The sequence below is a fragment of the Triticum aestivum genome, chromosome 1A (assembly GCF_018294505.1).
Source record: "Triticum aestivum cultivar Chinese Spring chromosome 1A, IWGSC CS RefSeq v2.1, whole genome shotgun sequence".
NCBI lineage: Eukaryota > Viridiplantae > Streptophyta > Magnoliopsida > Poales > Poaceae > Triticum > Triticum aestivum.
Genome location: NC_057794.1, coordinates 484,606,920 through 484,620,476, shown reverse-complemented (window position 1 = coordinate 484,620,476; position 13,557 = coordinate 484,606,920). Strand labels below are relative to the sequence as shown.

At 49.8% G+C, this 13,557-nt stretch overlaps 3 protein-coding genes across 3 annotated transcripts; 2 read left to right on the top strand and 1 right to left on the bottom strand.

The window, feature by feature from the left end:
* The first annotated feature begins 1,396 nt into the window (after positions 1 to 1,396).
* Positions 1,397 to 3,279, top strand: LOC123059212 (40S ribosomal protein S15a-1). Its single transcript, XM_044481833.1, has 4 exons — positions 1,397 to 1,564; positions 2,523 to 2,666; positions 2,743 to 2,903; positions 3,032 to 3,279. The coding sequence occupies exons 2-4, from the start codon at positions 2,534 to 2,536 to the stop codon at positions 3,128 to 3,130; spliced, it is 393 nt and encodes a 130-aa protein (XP_044337768.1). The 5' UTR covers positions 1,397 to 1,564; positions 2,523 to 2,533; the 3' UTR covers positions 3,131 to 3,279.
* A 3,463-nt stretch (positions 3,280 to 6,742) lies between these two features.
* Positions 6,743 to 9,943, top strand: LOC123059201 (ras-related protein RABE1c). Its single transcript, XM_044481825.1, has 9 exons — positions 6,743 to 6,953; positions 7,065 to 7,215; positions 8,432 to 8,504; positions 8,606 to 8,706; positions 8,839 to 8,904; positions 8,993 to 9,090; positions 9,223 to 9,285; positions 9,362 to 9,454; positions 9,546 to 9,943. The coding sequence occupies exons 2-9, from the start codon at positions 7,143 to 7,145 to the stop codon at positions 9,621 to 9,623; spliced, it is 645 nt and encodes a 214-aa protein (XP_044337760.1). The 5' UTR covers positions 6,743 to 6,953; positions 7,065 to 7,142; the 3' UTR covers positions 9,624 to 9,943.
* A 957-nt stretch (positions 9,944 to 10,900) lies between these two features.
* LOC123152692 (zinc finger protein ZAT12-like) lies at positions 10,901 to 11,558 on the bottom strand. Its single transcript, XM_044572209.1, has one exon. It carries the CDS (start codon positions 11,489 to 11,491, stop codon positions 10,901 to 10,903), a length of 591 nt encoding a protein of 196 aa, XP_044428144.1. The 5' UTR covers positions 11,492 to 11,558.
* Between the last annotated feature and the right edge of the window lie 1,999 nt (positions 11,559 to 13,557).

The following is a 13,557-nucleotide window of genomic DNA, read 5'->3' as shown; positions in this document are numbered from 1 at the left end:
CAACTGGTTTTTAAAGATTAATGTTGACGCAAGCTTTGTAGAGAGCATCAAAGAAGCAAGTGTCGGTGTGGTGGTTAGGAATGCGGCTGGGGAAGTCATTGTCTCTTCTTGGGACTTCTTTGGATCGTGTCAAAGTGTGGACGAAGCAGAGCTAAGGGCATGCATTGCTGGTCTATACATAGGTATACCTCTCCACAATCCTATTATTTTAGAGACTGATTGTGCGTTCGTTGTGACGACTCTTGCAACAGAGAACCTTGATAGGTCATCGTTGGTCGATTTGAAGAAGGAAGCACTGAGCTTATCTAAGCTGATAAACAACTTTCAAATGGCTAAGATTAGTCGATCTGCCAATGTGGTGGCTCATCTAATAGCAAAACTTAGTTTTGACAATAGATTCGATTGTATTCTTGTTAATGATGTATCGCCCTGTGTGGTGAATTTTGTATCGAATGATTGTAAGTTTCGCTCTGGTTAATTAATGTAAGGTGATGTTAAAAAAATTGTTATTTTTTTGGCAGAAAACTTAATCTTATCTTTGTATAATTTGACTAAGCCTTTTAGGAACCATGTTTTTTTCCTATTTCTTTGAATCAAACACCCAGTTCTGCAAATTTATGTGTTTTTATATATCTTTGTTTTACACATCCAATCCTACCATGTCCTTACATTCTTCATATTCCCATTTTGATGAAATGTTATGAATCAAAGAGTCCCTTGGTGGTGAAATCATTCTACTTTACAGTGCATGACGGTGTAAAGGCGTGTATAATAGTGCTATGCTAGGAGTTTCATCTCTTAATTAAGGAAGGATTAGCAACAACATATCGCAACATATATTCAGGGATATATAGTTATTAGACATAAAACCAAAAGACAATCCGTTTTGCATATTTTTTTGTCTTCTATAGATTACGTGTGGTGAGGCTAAGATAAGATCGACTTATCAACCACTCTAAGTGAATTGGGAACTGAGCGCAACTCGGATGGTTAGGTTTCTCATGGTAGAACCAGCCCATCAGGATTGGTCCCAAACTTGGTACCAGTGCTCACATTTTCCTGATTTATTCCCAAACTTTTCGATGATGTTCATCTAGTGGGAGGAGACGTTCACGTTGACTAGGAAGACTCAGAGGAGATTATAGGAGTAGAGTGTATGTGTATATGTTCACATGGGATATGAAAGAGTGTATGTGCGTGTACGTGGGCATTTGTGTTGTACTGTGTTAAAAAAATCCCAACCCAAGTGAATTGTCATTCCTTACGGCCACTCAACATGTCCCACATGTCATCTCTCCACACCAAGAACCGTCGCTCAAATATCCAAGCAGCAAAGGGCCAAACCGCAAATGCCCGCGTCCATCTAGGGCACCCACCCCTCGAGGCGATCGACCACCGTCCAACCCAGATCCAACGGGCGCGCACCCATCCGCTCCCCTTTTTTAACACCTCAAAACCCTACCTCGGGCAGTTTCTCTCCCCGCCGTCGCCTTCCTCCCTCGCCCTCGCCTCCCCGCCGCCACCCCACCAAAGCAGAGAGCTCCCGGCTTCTCCCCCCTACGAGGTACGTCTCCCCCTCTCCGTCCCCTCCTCGCCCCCCTCGCGCGTAGAGATCCTTCGGGCCAGGGCAGGCGTTGAAGGTGTTTGCTCCCTCTGTGCCGTCGTGCCCACTCTTATTGATCAGATCCTTGGTTTTGGTAGTTGTTTATGCGCATGTTCTTGCTTGTTTTGTCTATCCGGTGCAAAGCAAGTGCAGCTTCGGGTGTGATGATGAATTAAGATGTTCTAGATCCTAGGATCACGGGTCCGCTGCGACTGTGTAGAGTAGATCCCGTAGTTTCATCCGTGAATGGCACCAGTCAAATTATTGGGCGTGTTTTTGCCATCATAGAGATTGAAGAGTGAAATATGTTCTATTGCGGATCAATGACAGGGGGTACTGATCTGTGACATCTGTCTCCACAATTGCTGCCGAGTTGTTCCGAAACCTGCCATAGAGGGAAACAAAATGTTTAATCTCAAGTAGTCGGTTTGGGCCACCATGGATTTTGGGAGGCCCCTTTGTGGCATATTTAGCTGTTGTGCTATGCTTTGCTAGGGTTTACTGCCAATTATATCTGTTTCATGAGCACTTTAGGAAACCATTTACATGACAGTCTATCCTACTGTTTAAGTTTGTGACTTGTTTCTGTGTTAAGCAAGTCCAAGTAGGTGTGTTCTGAAGTAGTGGTGCCAAACTAATCTTTGATGTTTACCTTTGCCAATTTTTCATTTACTTACCAGTCTTCTAAACCATGATGTTTTAGATGAATTATGGAGTTCCACCTTGATTTATTTTATGTGCTGCGCTTACTTTTGTACTGTCACAATTTGACATTCTGTCTCCCAGTGTCAGTTTAGCTGCAATTCAGAAACCAATCTTGCCACTCATTACTCTTTGCATCTGATCATATTGTTTTAAACTTAGCTGAAACGTGTGCATTTTAGTGTGGTCTTACAAATCTTTGTGCCTGTCTCTGTAGGTTAGGTAAGGATGGTGAGGGTTAGCGTCCTGAACGATGCTCTCAAGAGCATGTACAACGCTGAGAAGCGTGGCAAGAGGCAGGTCATGATCAGGCCCTCCTCAAAGGTGATCATCAAGTTCCTCATCGTCATGCAGAAGCACGGTTAGTTCCATTTCTGCCATGTTCTATATGCAACTATCCCATAGCATGGATTACTCACTGCCTCTTTTTTCTGCAGGTTACATTGGTGAGTTTGAGTATGTTGATGACCACAGATCTGGCAAGATTGTTGTGGAGTTGAACGGGAGACTGAACAAGTGTGGAGTCATCAGTCCCCGTTTTGATGTTGGTGTCAAGGAGATTGAGGGGTGGACCGCCAGGCTGCTTCCATCTCGTCAGGTCAGCTTCTTTGCTTGTTCATTTCACTGCAAACTGTGTAGCATTGCCATATTTTGAGCTCACAATCTGTAACGACTCTTCCAAGTTTTTACCATCATTATAACCAAGTTTACCTGTTTGAACTGCAGTTTGGCTACATCGTCCTGACAACCTCTGCTGGCATCATGGATCACGAGGAAGCCAGGAGGAAGAATGTTGGTGGCAAAGTGCTAGGCTTTTTCTACTGAGCGGAAATTTTGTGAAAGTTGTATTTCAGACCGGTGTGATAGGATGTTATCTCAGGACATCAAGGTTGTCTACTTTTTGCCTGCATAGCTGCTATGCCTTTGTTATGTTATGTTGGATTCGGTTAATTATGAGATGCACTTTCGAATTTTGGGTCTTGCCTGCGATGAATTATGACTTTGAAGATGCCATTTGTGCCCTATGTCATGTGTGTTTGCTAGCCTGTGCTGTATTTCTGATTCTGCATACCATGCACATGCAGGGATATTATTAGCCCGTTTGGATCTTGAGTATGATACTATTTGTTATCTGTCTTTTGTCTCTGTTCTGGCTGGAGAGATTTTTGTTGATTGCTTTTTTTGTGTGGGGGATGTTCGGTGTTTGCTTCTCCATATGTATCTGTCATTTTGTATGCCTCTAGTAGCTGGAAGAATCTTATTTGGTGGACAATTGTAGTGCTTCTCAACCCTAAAATTTATATGCTTCTCTCAACATAGCATAAGCACATTGTTATTGGATCTTTGTTTGTCTATGAAGGCGGCCACTTCCACACGCTTATGTAAATCATTGGGATTTATTTACGATTTCTCCGTTAACCAGTCTTTCAAGCTTCTATTATTATTCAGAAAAACAGCGAGTAAACATCTCTCACAATATTAGAGTCTCAAGGACTAAGCCTTGCATGTGCCATGGGCCATTGACACGGAACCGGTCTAGTTGTCCAGAACTGGTCTCGTCTGGGCATGAGCTGTTTGTTTGGAGGCACTTGCGTTAGTTGGGTTATTATCGTCACACTTGACGGACCCAGACGCCGTTAGCCGCCGGTGCTCAGCCGGTAACCTCACCGGAGTGTTTCGATTTGACCGTCCGTGGAGCAACCTTTTGCGTGCTGCAACAGCACTCACTAGCAAAAGAATCCGGCAACTCAACATTTGCAAGCCATGGTGGCATGGGGCTGCGTGACCACCACCCACACAAAGGGCGCTCGTCGTGGAGTTGAAAGGAAGCCAGTGCTGTTCCCTTTTATCTCCTCCGCCCGATCAAAAAGAATGGCCGAGGCCGCCGACTCCTTATGCTTGGCACTGCATACATTGTTCCCCTTTCTCCTCCTTACATGCACTGAAACGAGAGTGAACATTTGGTAAAGTTGATTGAGTGATAGTCACAAGCATCTGATCTAGCTTTTGCTCGCAACTGATTCCGAGAGCCCTCTTGCGGCTATAGTGGTTCTCGAAAGCTCGCCGCTCTCAGGTCGTGTGGTTTTCGCACATCCAATGTCGTTTCAATACATCTTTTCTGTTCGGCGGTCAGAATAAAAGTTTTAGTTTTGGAAAGTGGTTTCGACACATGTTACACATCATACTTACATACCGATGACCATATCAGCCTTGAAACCATGGTGGGTGCATACGCACATGTGCTTAATGGAAAGGAGCAACATTGCGTCGCGAATAGATGTCGTCTTGTAGCTTTGAGGTGCTTCGGTTGTTTCTACCGCCCTTCCGCATGACTTCAAGGGAGCACTTACATTGTGCAAACACCGGCTGGTACCGGAAGCAAACCTTTGCTTTTGCCTCAGGGAAAGACCTCTCAGCCACCCGTGCAAGCACCCGCCGTTATACAGTGCCTAAGGATCCAAGTTCCTCGTGGAAAGAAAACACAATACAATGCATAAACTTTTGTGCCTGTTTCCTTTAACATAGTACAAACCAAGCGCTCATATAAACACGTATACTCTCACCCCTATGAACGCACACGCGCACATCATATCCCTATGAGCATCTTAAAAAGACCGAGCTGGCATGTCATTTTGAGATTTTACGAAGTTACCGTAGACGCCTCGTAGTCAGCGCGAACGTTTTTCTCGCACTGAACACGCATCGCCGAAAATCCTGAAATAAATCTAGGATAAATGCTAGCACAACACCAGGACTTGAACCTTGATGGCCTGGGGATACCGCTGCCCTCCTAGCTATCCAATTAGGGCATCTCCAGCCGTTGCCCCCCCAGAAGGGGCAAAAAATCGCTCCCTGGGGGCGCACCGGCGCTAAACCGCGCACTAGGGCCGTGATGCCCCCCAGTCGCGGCCCCCCACGGGTTTTTAAAATGTTTAAATTCGGCGCAAACACAACGCAAACATGTTCGAGTTCGTTCAAATTTAAACATATTTTACAAAAAAAGGAAAAACTACCGCGGGCTACCCCCGCCATCTCCCTCGCCGCCCGCCTCGCCGCCCGCCCACGCGGTTCTACATGCCGAGGAGGTTGTAGAACCGCGTGTAGTCACCGCCGTCGTCGTCGTCGTCGCCCCCGCCGACGCCTCCGCCGTCCCTGCTGCATCCCTCCCTCGGTTGGCGCGGCGGGTTGGACGGTCTGGGGGCGTCGTCGTCGTCGTCGCTGTCGAGGACCACGACGCCGTGCTCGTCCTTGCGCCCACGCTTGCGGGCGGCGATCTCCTTCAGAGTGGGCTGACGGGGACGTACCGTGGCCCCTCCCTCGCCGCACGCGGCAGGGACGAGCGGATGCGTGCGATCTCCGCACGCCGCGCCGCGCCGGTGGGTATCGGGGGCACCGGCACGCCGCCGGCGCTGATCCTCCACGCCCCGGCACCCGCATGTCCGGCGGGACCGGGTACTCGGCCTCGAAAAGGAGGCGAGCCTCGTTCTTGTGAAGATTGCGGCGGCCGAAGTCGTTCGCCGCCGCGCCGTCGCCTGGGAAGCGCTTGGGCATGGGTGTGATGAACTGGAGACGGCGAGAGAGAGGAGAGGGAGGAACGACGACGGCGAGAGAGTGCGAGTCGCCGAGTGCGCTGGGGCGCGTCTTATATAGGCCGAGGCGTCGCCCGGGCGCGAGCCGCCGTGAGTACGCGTGGCGGGCGAGGGAGGGCGAGGGACGCGCGTCATTCAGTCTTCACTGCGCCGCCCGTGAGGCATCAATGGCGCAGGCTGACCGGCGCGGCATCTTTGGCATTGATTCGCCGCGGGAAACGAGGCGATGAGGATGACGAAGGGGCGAGAAGAGGGTAGAGTCGCTGACGCGGCGGGCCCGCGGCTGTTTCGCGCCAAAACAGTTCGCCCCGGCGCCCCCGGGCGCCCCCCAGCGCGCCGGGTTCGGCCTGGGTCCACCGGCGCTGTTTTTGGCCCAAGCCGGCGAAAATCGGGCTTCTGGGGGCGCGACTGGGCCGATTTTTCGGCGCCGGCGTAAAAAAAAGCCTGGAGAGGTCTTCCTGAGGACGCGGCTGGAGATGCCCTTACATGTTGGTTCTCGCCTTGTGCTTGGTTTGAAGGTAGTTTTCTTGTGGAAATTTCACACATCTCGCGGTAGCATTTCAAGTCAGAATTTGGAAAGTTTGGCACAACCATTTTGTCGCTCCTCTTGAACCAGAAGGCAGCAACGCAAGCTCACACACACGCACACTTGATCGCCACACGTATGTATACACAAAGTTCCATCCGATCTGGCAGACACGCGGGCCCCTGGCAGGCAGAGGCATGCGCCTGCCCCACAGGTCAGCGTCTCCAAGGCCCTTTCACGCGGCGCGACCCGCCCAGCGCATAGGGTCACCGGTCGGTGGCCGCGCGGGCGGGCAGAAGCACTGTCTTCGAATCCAAGCGAGGCGGCCCGACCCGACGGACGCACCACGCAGCGTCGAATCGTGGAAGCACAAAAACAAAACTGAGGAGGCCGACGAATCAAACCAGCCACCATTTAACCCCCCACGTCAAAAAAATCGATTTCGCCGTCCTCCTCGCCTCGCCCCCGCCCCCTCCCCCCAGATCCGCCACCGCCACCGCCCGCGCCCCGATCCCCGCCCCCTCGTCTGCCGGTGCGCGCCGATCCCGCCCCCCCGCGCCGCCCTCCGGCCCGCCTCGCGCGCCGTCGAGGCCCCGCCAGCCAGCCATTATTCCTCGCGCCTGACGCTCGTCTTGGCTCGCAGGTCGGGGGATCAGCACCAGCGCCGATCGAGGGGTAGGAGGAGGAGGAGGAGGACGAGGAGGAGGCGGGTGCGCGCGACATGGCTGCGCCGCCGGCGAGGGCCCGGGCCGACTACGACTACCTCATCAAGCTCCTCCTCATCGGGGACAGCGGTTCGTGCCCCCCCGCTAGATCTCTCCCCCCTCTCTCACCTTCCGCCGCGCGGCTACTGCGCGCGCGCTCGTGTTGGATCACGGTTCGATTGGCCGCGTGGACCAAGCGGATCTCGCAGGGATTCGTCATTTACGTTGCCTGCGGACGAATTCGTGTGCTTCCTCTTCCATTTGTAGCGCCAGGGCGAGGGGAATGTTTCCTCAATAGCCTCTGCCTGCTTCCTGTTCGGAGCATGCTATTATTGTGCGTACAAGCATCCGTTGCTGGCTTTAGGATGAGGTGCTCGCTATGTCCTAGCATGCATTAGTTTCTGATGCAAAATCGGGAGAATTTCGAGCTAGGAGAGCGGATAGGTTGCGTGTTGCAGCTATTTTTCATTCAATTTTATGGATGGACATTCAATTGGGAACTTGTGGTTGGAGGAGCATTGGAAACGGTCCAGCTTATGGAATGGTGCTTTCACACTCCTTGCTTGGTAGATTAAGCATCAAGACTTGTTTAAGAGAGATATTGAGGGGCAGGCTTGACTTTATCATCTGTGCTTGTTTGTATAGTTTACAAGGCCGGACAGAGAACAGGCCACACAATCATTTAGCATTCTTTTGCTGCTCCTGCTGTATGGTAAAGAGGTTAAGAATGTGTAGCTTGAAATATAAGTTACCTTGGAGCATGTCAAAGATGCCTCCTTTTGGTGTTAGGCTGGTCACAATGGGCAAGAACATAGTCTAGTAACTTACACACTTCCCTAGACTGTTACTACCTCCACAGTGGGTAGGAACATCTATGTAGTGTCATGCAACAATGTATTTATTAGGTTATAGACTCATTGTTTCTTGGAGTGTGTGATGTTCCAGTAACTTAGCTAGTTACCACAAGCACCTCTCTCTTCATTAAATATGTGACACATAAGCAAAGTTGTATTGGAGTGTGTGATGTTACTCCTAAGTTCCTCCCCATTGTGACCAGCCTTATATGTGCTGTTATGTGACTAGCTAGTAGACGCCATAGATTGAACGGCAATGCGTTGCCCAGAGTTGATAGAGATAGAGATAGAGGGAGTCTCTTGCTTCCCAGAGGGGATGATCAGGGGCAACTAATAATAATTCTTTTATTCTGTACTTATTTTTTCTGTAGCCAGTGGCATGTTTGCTAGTGAAGCTTTATATTTACTATTGTCTGACAAGGACTCTTATTTCTCCAATTTTCCGTGTGTAGGTGTTGGCAAGAGTTGCCTCCTCCTGCGGTTCTCTGATGGCTCCTTCACTACGAGCTTTATTACCACGATCGGGTTGGTCTTTTCGTTGTTGGGAGGATTGTTTACTGCTCAAGTGGAAGCTAGGACACTTCCTTATGTTGCCCTACACTAATTCTTATCATTTGTTCGTGTAGTATTGACTTTAAGATCAGAACAATAGAGCTGGATCAGAAACGTATTAAGCTACAAATATGGGACACGGCTGGTCAAGAACGTTTCCGGACTATTACCACTGGTATGAATAATGATTGTTCCAATCTGCTATACTGTTTGCTGTGAAGTTATTGTGATAGAATTACTAAGAGGAAATGCTGTATATGCGTAATGTTTCTGACCAACTAAACTTCATTTCTTTATTATATTTCAGCGTATTACCGTGGAGCCATGGGTATCCTGCTTGTTTATGATGTCACCGATGAGTCATCTTTCAACAGTACCGTCTTCTTACTTGTGTACACCCCCTAATGCTTCCATTTTGATGTCTTTTGCCTTTATTGACCTTTGGTTCACTGGATACACAGACATAAGGAACTGGATCCGGAACATCGAGCAGCATGCCTCTGACAATGTCAACAAAATTTTGATTGGCAACAAGGCTGATATGGATGAGAGTAAAAGGGTATGTGTCCACGAATCCCCTCCCCCTTTTTTTGTTCTTGTAGTAGTATTCTATAATATTTGACTAGGCCTTACTTTATATTATAGGTTCGAAATCACTAGTTAAATGGTTTATTTTCAATTGTTTCTCCAGGCTGTACCTACTGCGAAGGGGCAAGCTTTGGCTGATGAATACGGCATCAAGTTCTTTGAAACTGTATGTTGCTTGTCAAATTGGTTGATCGTTCCAGTGGAGAGTAGTCTTTCTAATTTCATTGTGTGCTGTCTTTCAGAGTGCCAAGACAAACCTCAACGTGGAGCAAGTTTTCTTCTCCATTGCCCGCGACATTAAGCAGAGGCTTGCTGAGACCGATTCCAAGCCTGAGGTACAGATGATAACTCTACTCAATTACATCTTACGTCCGGGTCTCCACCATCTTGTTTGGCGCCCTGAGGGATTTGTTCTCCACTTTGCAGGACAAGACCATCAAGATTAACAAGGCAGAAGGCGGCGACGCCCCGGCAGCTTCGGGGTCTGCCTGCTGTGGCTCTTAAGGGACGAGTCAGTGTGTCCGTGATCATTGTTTATTTGACATCATTCGGTTCCTGCTGCTTGTCTGTTATAGGAAGAATGTCAATCAAGAAGAAAATTATGACTTATGATACAGATCTGGTTGTACTTATATTCGCTTCCCATTCTTTGAAGCAACTACCCTTGCCTTTGACGTAGCTGTTGCCATTGCTGGGAGCTATTGTACGCTGGATTTCAGTCCGTTGAACCTCTCGCTACAGTGTGTAATGATTTCAAATCCATGCTGTTGGCTTGCTGCTGTTTCTTTCCGAGCAATCAATATGCATGGAATAACTTGTTGTGATGCTGTGGTGTGAGCTCTTATGCTGTTCTTGCATGTATGCAAGTAGTTGACGTGAGAATGAGACCTCTTACCTTTTTACTGCTCCCTCTGTTCCTAAATATAAGTCTTTTTAGAGATTTCAAATGGACTACAACATATGGATGTATATAGACATATTTTAGAGTGCAGATTCACTCATTTTGCTCCGTATTTAGTTATTTGTTGAAATCTCTAAAAGGACTTATATTTGGGAACGGAGGGAGTAGTTGGCTGGAATTTTAATAAATTTCAATTCCTGTAGCCTTCTGATCAACAATCAACTGTGTTATCTCGTACCTCCTTTCGGATTTAACTGTCACTGAAATGCGTGTATCTAGACAAGTTTCAGTGTGCAGATTCACTCATTTGAACGACCGTTGCTTCCGAAGTGTGTAGATTCACTCATTTGAACGACAGTTAGTTCTAATGGAGGGAGTACTATGTATTAGTCGCAGTGGTATATTTTTCTGTTCTGCAACTTAAAATAAGTACTTCCTCCGTTTACTTTTATAAGTCATTTCAGACAAGTGAAATTATGTTGTTTTGTACACTGTCTAAAACATCTACAAAGCCTTGTAAAAATGAACAAAGGGAGTACTAAAATTGCAATTCAAACAAGCGAGAAATAGCAACACTAATAAAAAGCACGGTTCGACAAAGAGAGCAGAACAGTAACGGGTGAGAGATGTACTAACTCCGTTCCAAATTACTCGTCGCAGAAATGGATATAACTAGAACTAAATATATCTAGATACATCCATACCTGCGACAAGTAATTCGAAACAGAGTGAGTACATGATTTGGAATTTTTAGGCATTTGGATTTGGAACTGAAATATTTGGGTATAGTAGACATATGTCACGGAACATTCACAAAATAAAATTCAGAATTTGTTGAAACATCAATCCTTTTTTTTTGCCATGGTATTATGTGACACATTCACGGATTCCACCCTAGTAGCGGTCTCTGGGCTTCGCCGCTGGCCCTAGCATTCCTGCACTTTGCGCAGTTCTCCGCCTGCGCCAGGTTCAAGTCCAGGCAGATCTCGGCCGTGCAGCCGGCTCCAGCGCCGTCATCCTTCACGGACGTTGCCGCCATGGTGCCGTGCGCGTTCGCGTCGGCGTCGGCGTCGGCCATGTCACGGTGCCGCTTCATGTGCCCGCCGAGCGCCTGCCCGACAGCGAACTCCACGCCGCAGACGGGGCACCCATGCGTCCTCGGCCTCGCCTCTCCACCGCGTGGCTCCAGCAGCCGGAGCCCGAGGGCGTCGCCGTCGCGCAGCCCGCTGGCGCTGGGGAGATGTCGCCCGTGGCTGGCCCGGTGCCCGCCCAGCGCCTGGTACGTCGGGAACCGCCTGCCGCACGTCCTGCACTCGAACACGCCGCCCCGGCTCGCGCCGCGCCGCGGCGACCCCGGGAGGCGCACCGGCGCGCCGGCCGGGTCGTTCCCGGCGCTCTCCGTCGCCCCGCGCCTCTTGCTCATGTCGATGTCGCTGCCACGGCGAACGAACGGTACGTGCTCCGGAGGCATGCAGTGCGGACGGCCATATATAGCGCAGCGTACATGGATCCGAGGGTCCTCGAATTTGCCTGTGTTTACAGCTAGCTAGCCAGACTACTGTGCTCCTCCTGCAGGACAAGGAGTGCACTGGAGACCTGGAGCAGAATGAGAATTTCTTGGGTTTCTAGATGTCGGTATGCATTTCCGTGTCGTGGTCTGAAAGGATTAATTGGCACAGTAGACGTAGCCAGTACGTGGCACGTAGCTGCGGTCTGAGGTCGAAAGGCGGGCGCTAATGGTAGGTGGTGCGGTCTGCGGCGACCGGACGTGTACCTGCCGCCGTCCGATCGCGCGGTCGTTTCTCCGGGATCAATCGATTTCCAGTAGGATCAATCGTTTCTCGAGGTCCGGACGCCGGATCGGAGCGCCGCGGTAGGTTTCTTTAGCCTGGCCGGCGTTCGTGCATGCATGCCAGTGCTTTCCACGTTGCTAGGTTGGTGGCTGACACTAACCGATGATTGGTACTCCAACCTGCAGCTTTGGCTCTTGCTGGCTTAGAGCATCTTCAGCCGTTGGCACCCCAGGCGGCGATTTTACGCGCCCTCGGGGCGAGCCGGCGCTTAAATCGGCGCGGAGGCGAGCGGGTTCCCAGCCGCTCGCCACAGGGTCGTTCCGGACGTATTTTTTTATTAAAAAAAAGCTAAATTCGATGAAGTTCAGTAAAGTTTGGCTAAAATTCGGCAAACTTGATATTCATATTAAACATGTTCGGCGTTTTACATAAATTATTAAAAAAACTAATCTATGAGGTGAAGAACTCGATCAGCGCGGCGAAGTCGCCGACGTCACCGCCGTCCTCCTCGTCGTCGGCGGCCTTCTCCTTCTTGATGGCGCGGCCGCCAATGCTGGACCCCTGTCCCGCGTCTCCATGACGGACAGGCGGTGGCGGCGCGTCGTCGTCGTCGCTGTCGTCGAGGACGACGATGCCTCCCTCGTCCCACGGCGACGAGCTTCGAACCGCGCGAGGACGGCGCACTGGCGCCCCCTCTCCGTCTGCACCCAGTCGTTGCGCGCCCATTTGAGGGCCGCTTCGTCGTCGAGCGCCTCCTCCTTGACGCCGTTGGTGAGCCCGAGCTCCGTCTTCATGGCGGGGAGCCCTGGCTCCGTCTTCGGCTTGACGAGGCGCGGCCGCCGCCTTTGTTGATGACGATGTCGGTCGAGCGGGTGCGCCGGCCGAGCGGGGTCTCCGCTACGGGCTCGTCCTTGACGTTGAACACCGTCGGAGAGCCGGAGGAGTGGGAGGAGGAACGGGACGAGGACGACGAATCGGAGGCAAACCTCCTTGGCATCCATTGCCCGGCGCCGCAGCGGGGCACCAGAGCGACGGCCGGTCCCCGAGGGTATGCGAGCGGCGGATTGTTGCCACCCTCGAGGTGCGCGAGAACCTTGTCGAGCGTCCGGTGCTACCTCTTGAGCACTGCGTTGGTTTTTTCTTGAAGAGGAAATGGTGATGCAGTAAAGCAGCGTAAGTATTTTCCTCAGTTTTAGAGAACCAAGGTATAAATCCAGTAGGAGACCACACGCGAGTCACCTCGTACCTACACACACAAATAAGAACCTATCAACCAACGCGATAAAGGGGTTGTCAATCCCTTCACGACCACTTACAAGAGTGAGATCTGATAGAGATAATAATAATAAGATAAATATTTTTGTATTTTTATGATATAGATTGAAAGTAAAGATTGCAAAATAAAGTAGATGGGAAACTTGTATGATGGAGAATAGACCCCGGGGCCATAGGTTTCACTAGTGGCTTCTGATACGTCTCCAACGTATCTATAATTTTTGATTGCTCCATGCTATATTATCTACTGCTTTTGACATTATTAGGCATTATTATCCACTTTTATATTATTTTTGAGACTAACCTATTAACCGGAGGCCAACCCAGAATTGCTGTTTTTTTGCTTGTTTTAGGTTTCGAAAAAAGGAATATCAAACGGAGTCCAAACGGAATAAAACCTTCAGGAACGTGATTTTCTCAACGAACAAGACCCAGGAGACTTGGACCCTACGTCAAGACACAAAAGAGG

Bases quoted from the DNA above. Each gene is read 5' to 3' on its own strand.
- LOC123059201 (XM_044481825.1), top strand. From the start codon at position 7,143: ATGGCTGCGCCGCCGGCGAGGGCCCGGGCCGACTACGACTACCTCATC. The intron at 7,216-8,431 runs GTTCGTGCCCCC...TTCCGTGTGTAG, and splicing joins CCTCCTCATCGGGGACAGCG to GTGTTGGCAAGAGTTGCCTC. The intron at 8,905-8,992 runs GTACCGTCTTCT...CTGGATACACAG, and splicing joins CGATGAGTCATCTTTCAACA to ACATAAGGAACTGGATCCGG.
- LOC123059212 (XM_044481833.1), top strand. From the start codon at position 2,534: ATGGTGAGGGTTAGCGTCCTGAACGATGCTCTCAAGAGCATGTACAAC. The intron at 2,667-2,742 runs GTTAGTTCCATT...TTTTTTCTGCAG, and splicing joins CATCGTCATGCAGAAGCACG to GTTACATTGGTGAGTTTGAG. The intron at 2,904-3,031 runs GTCAGCTTCTTT...TTTGAACTGCAG, and splicing joins GGCTGCTTCCATCTCGTCAG to TTTGGCTACATCGTCCTGAC.
- LOC123152692 (XM_044572209.1), bottom strand. From the start codon at position 11,491: ATGCCTCCGGAGCACGTACCGTTCGTTCGCCGTGGCAGCGACATCGAC.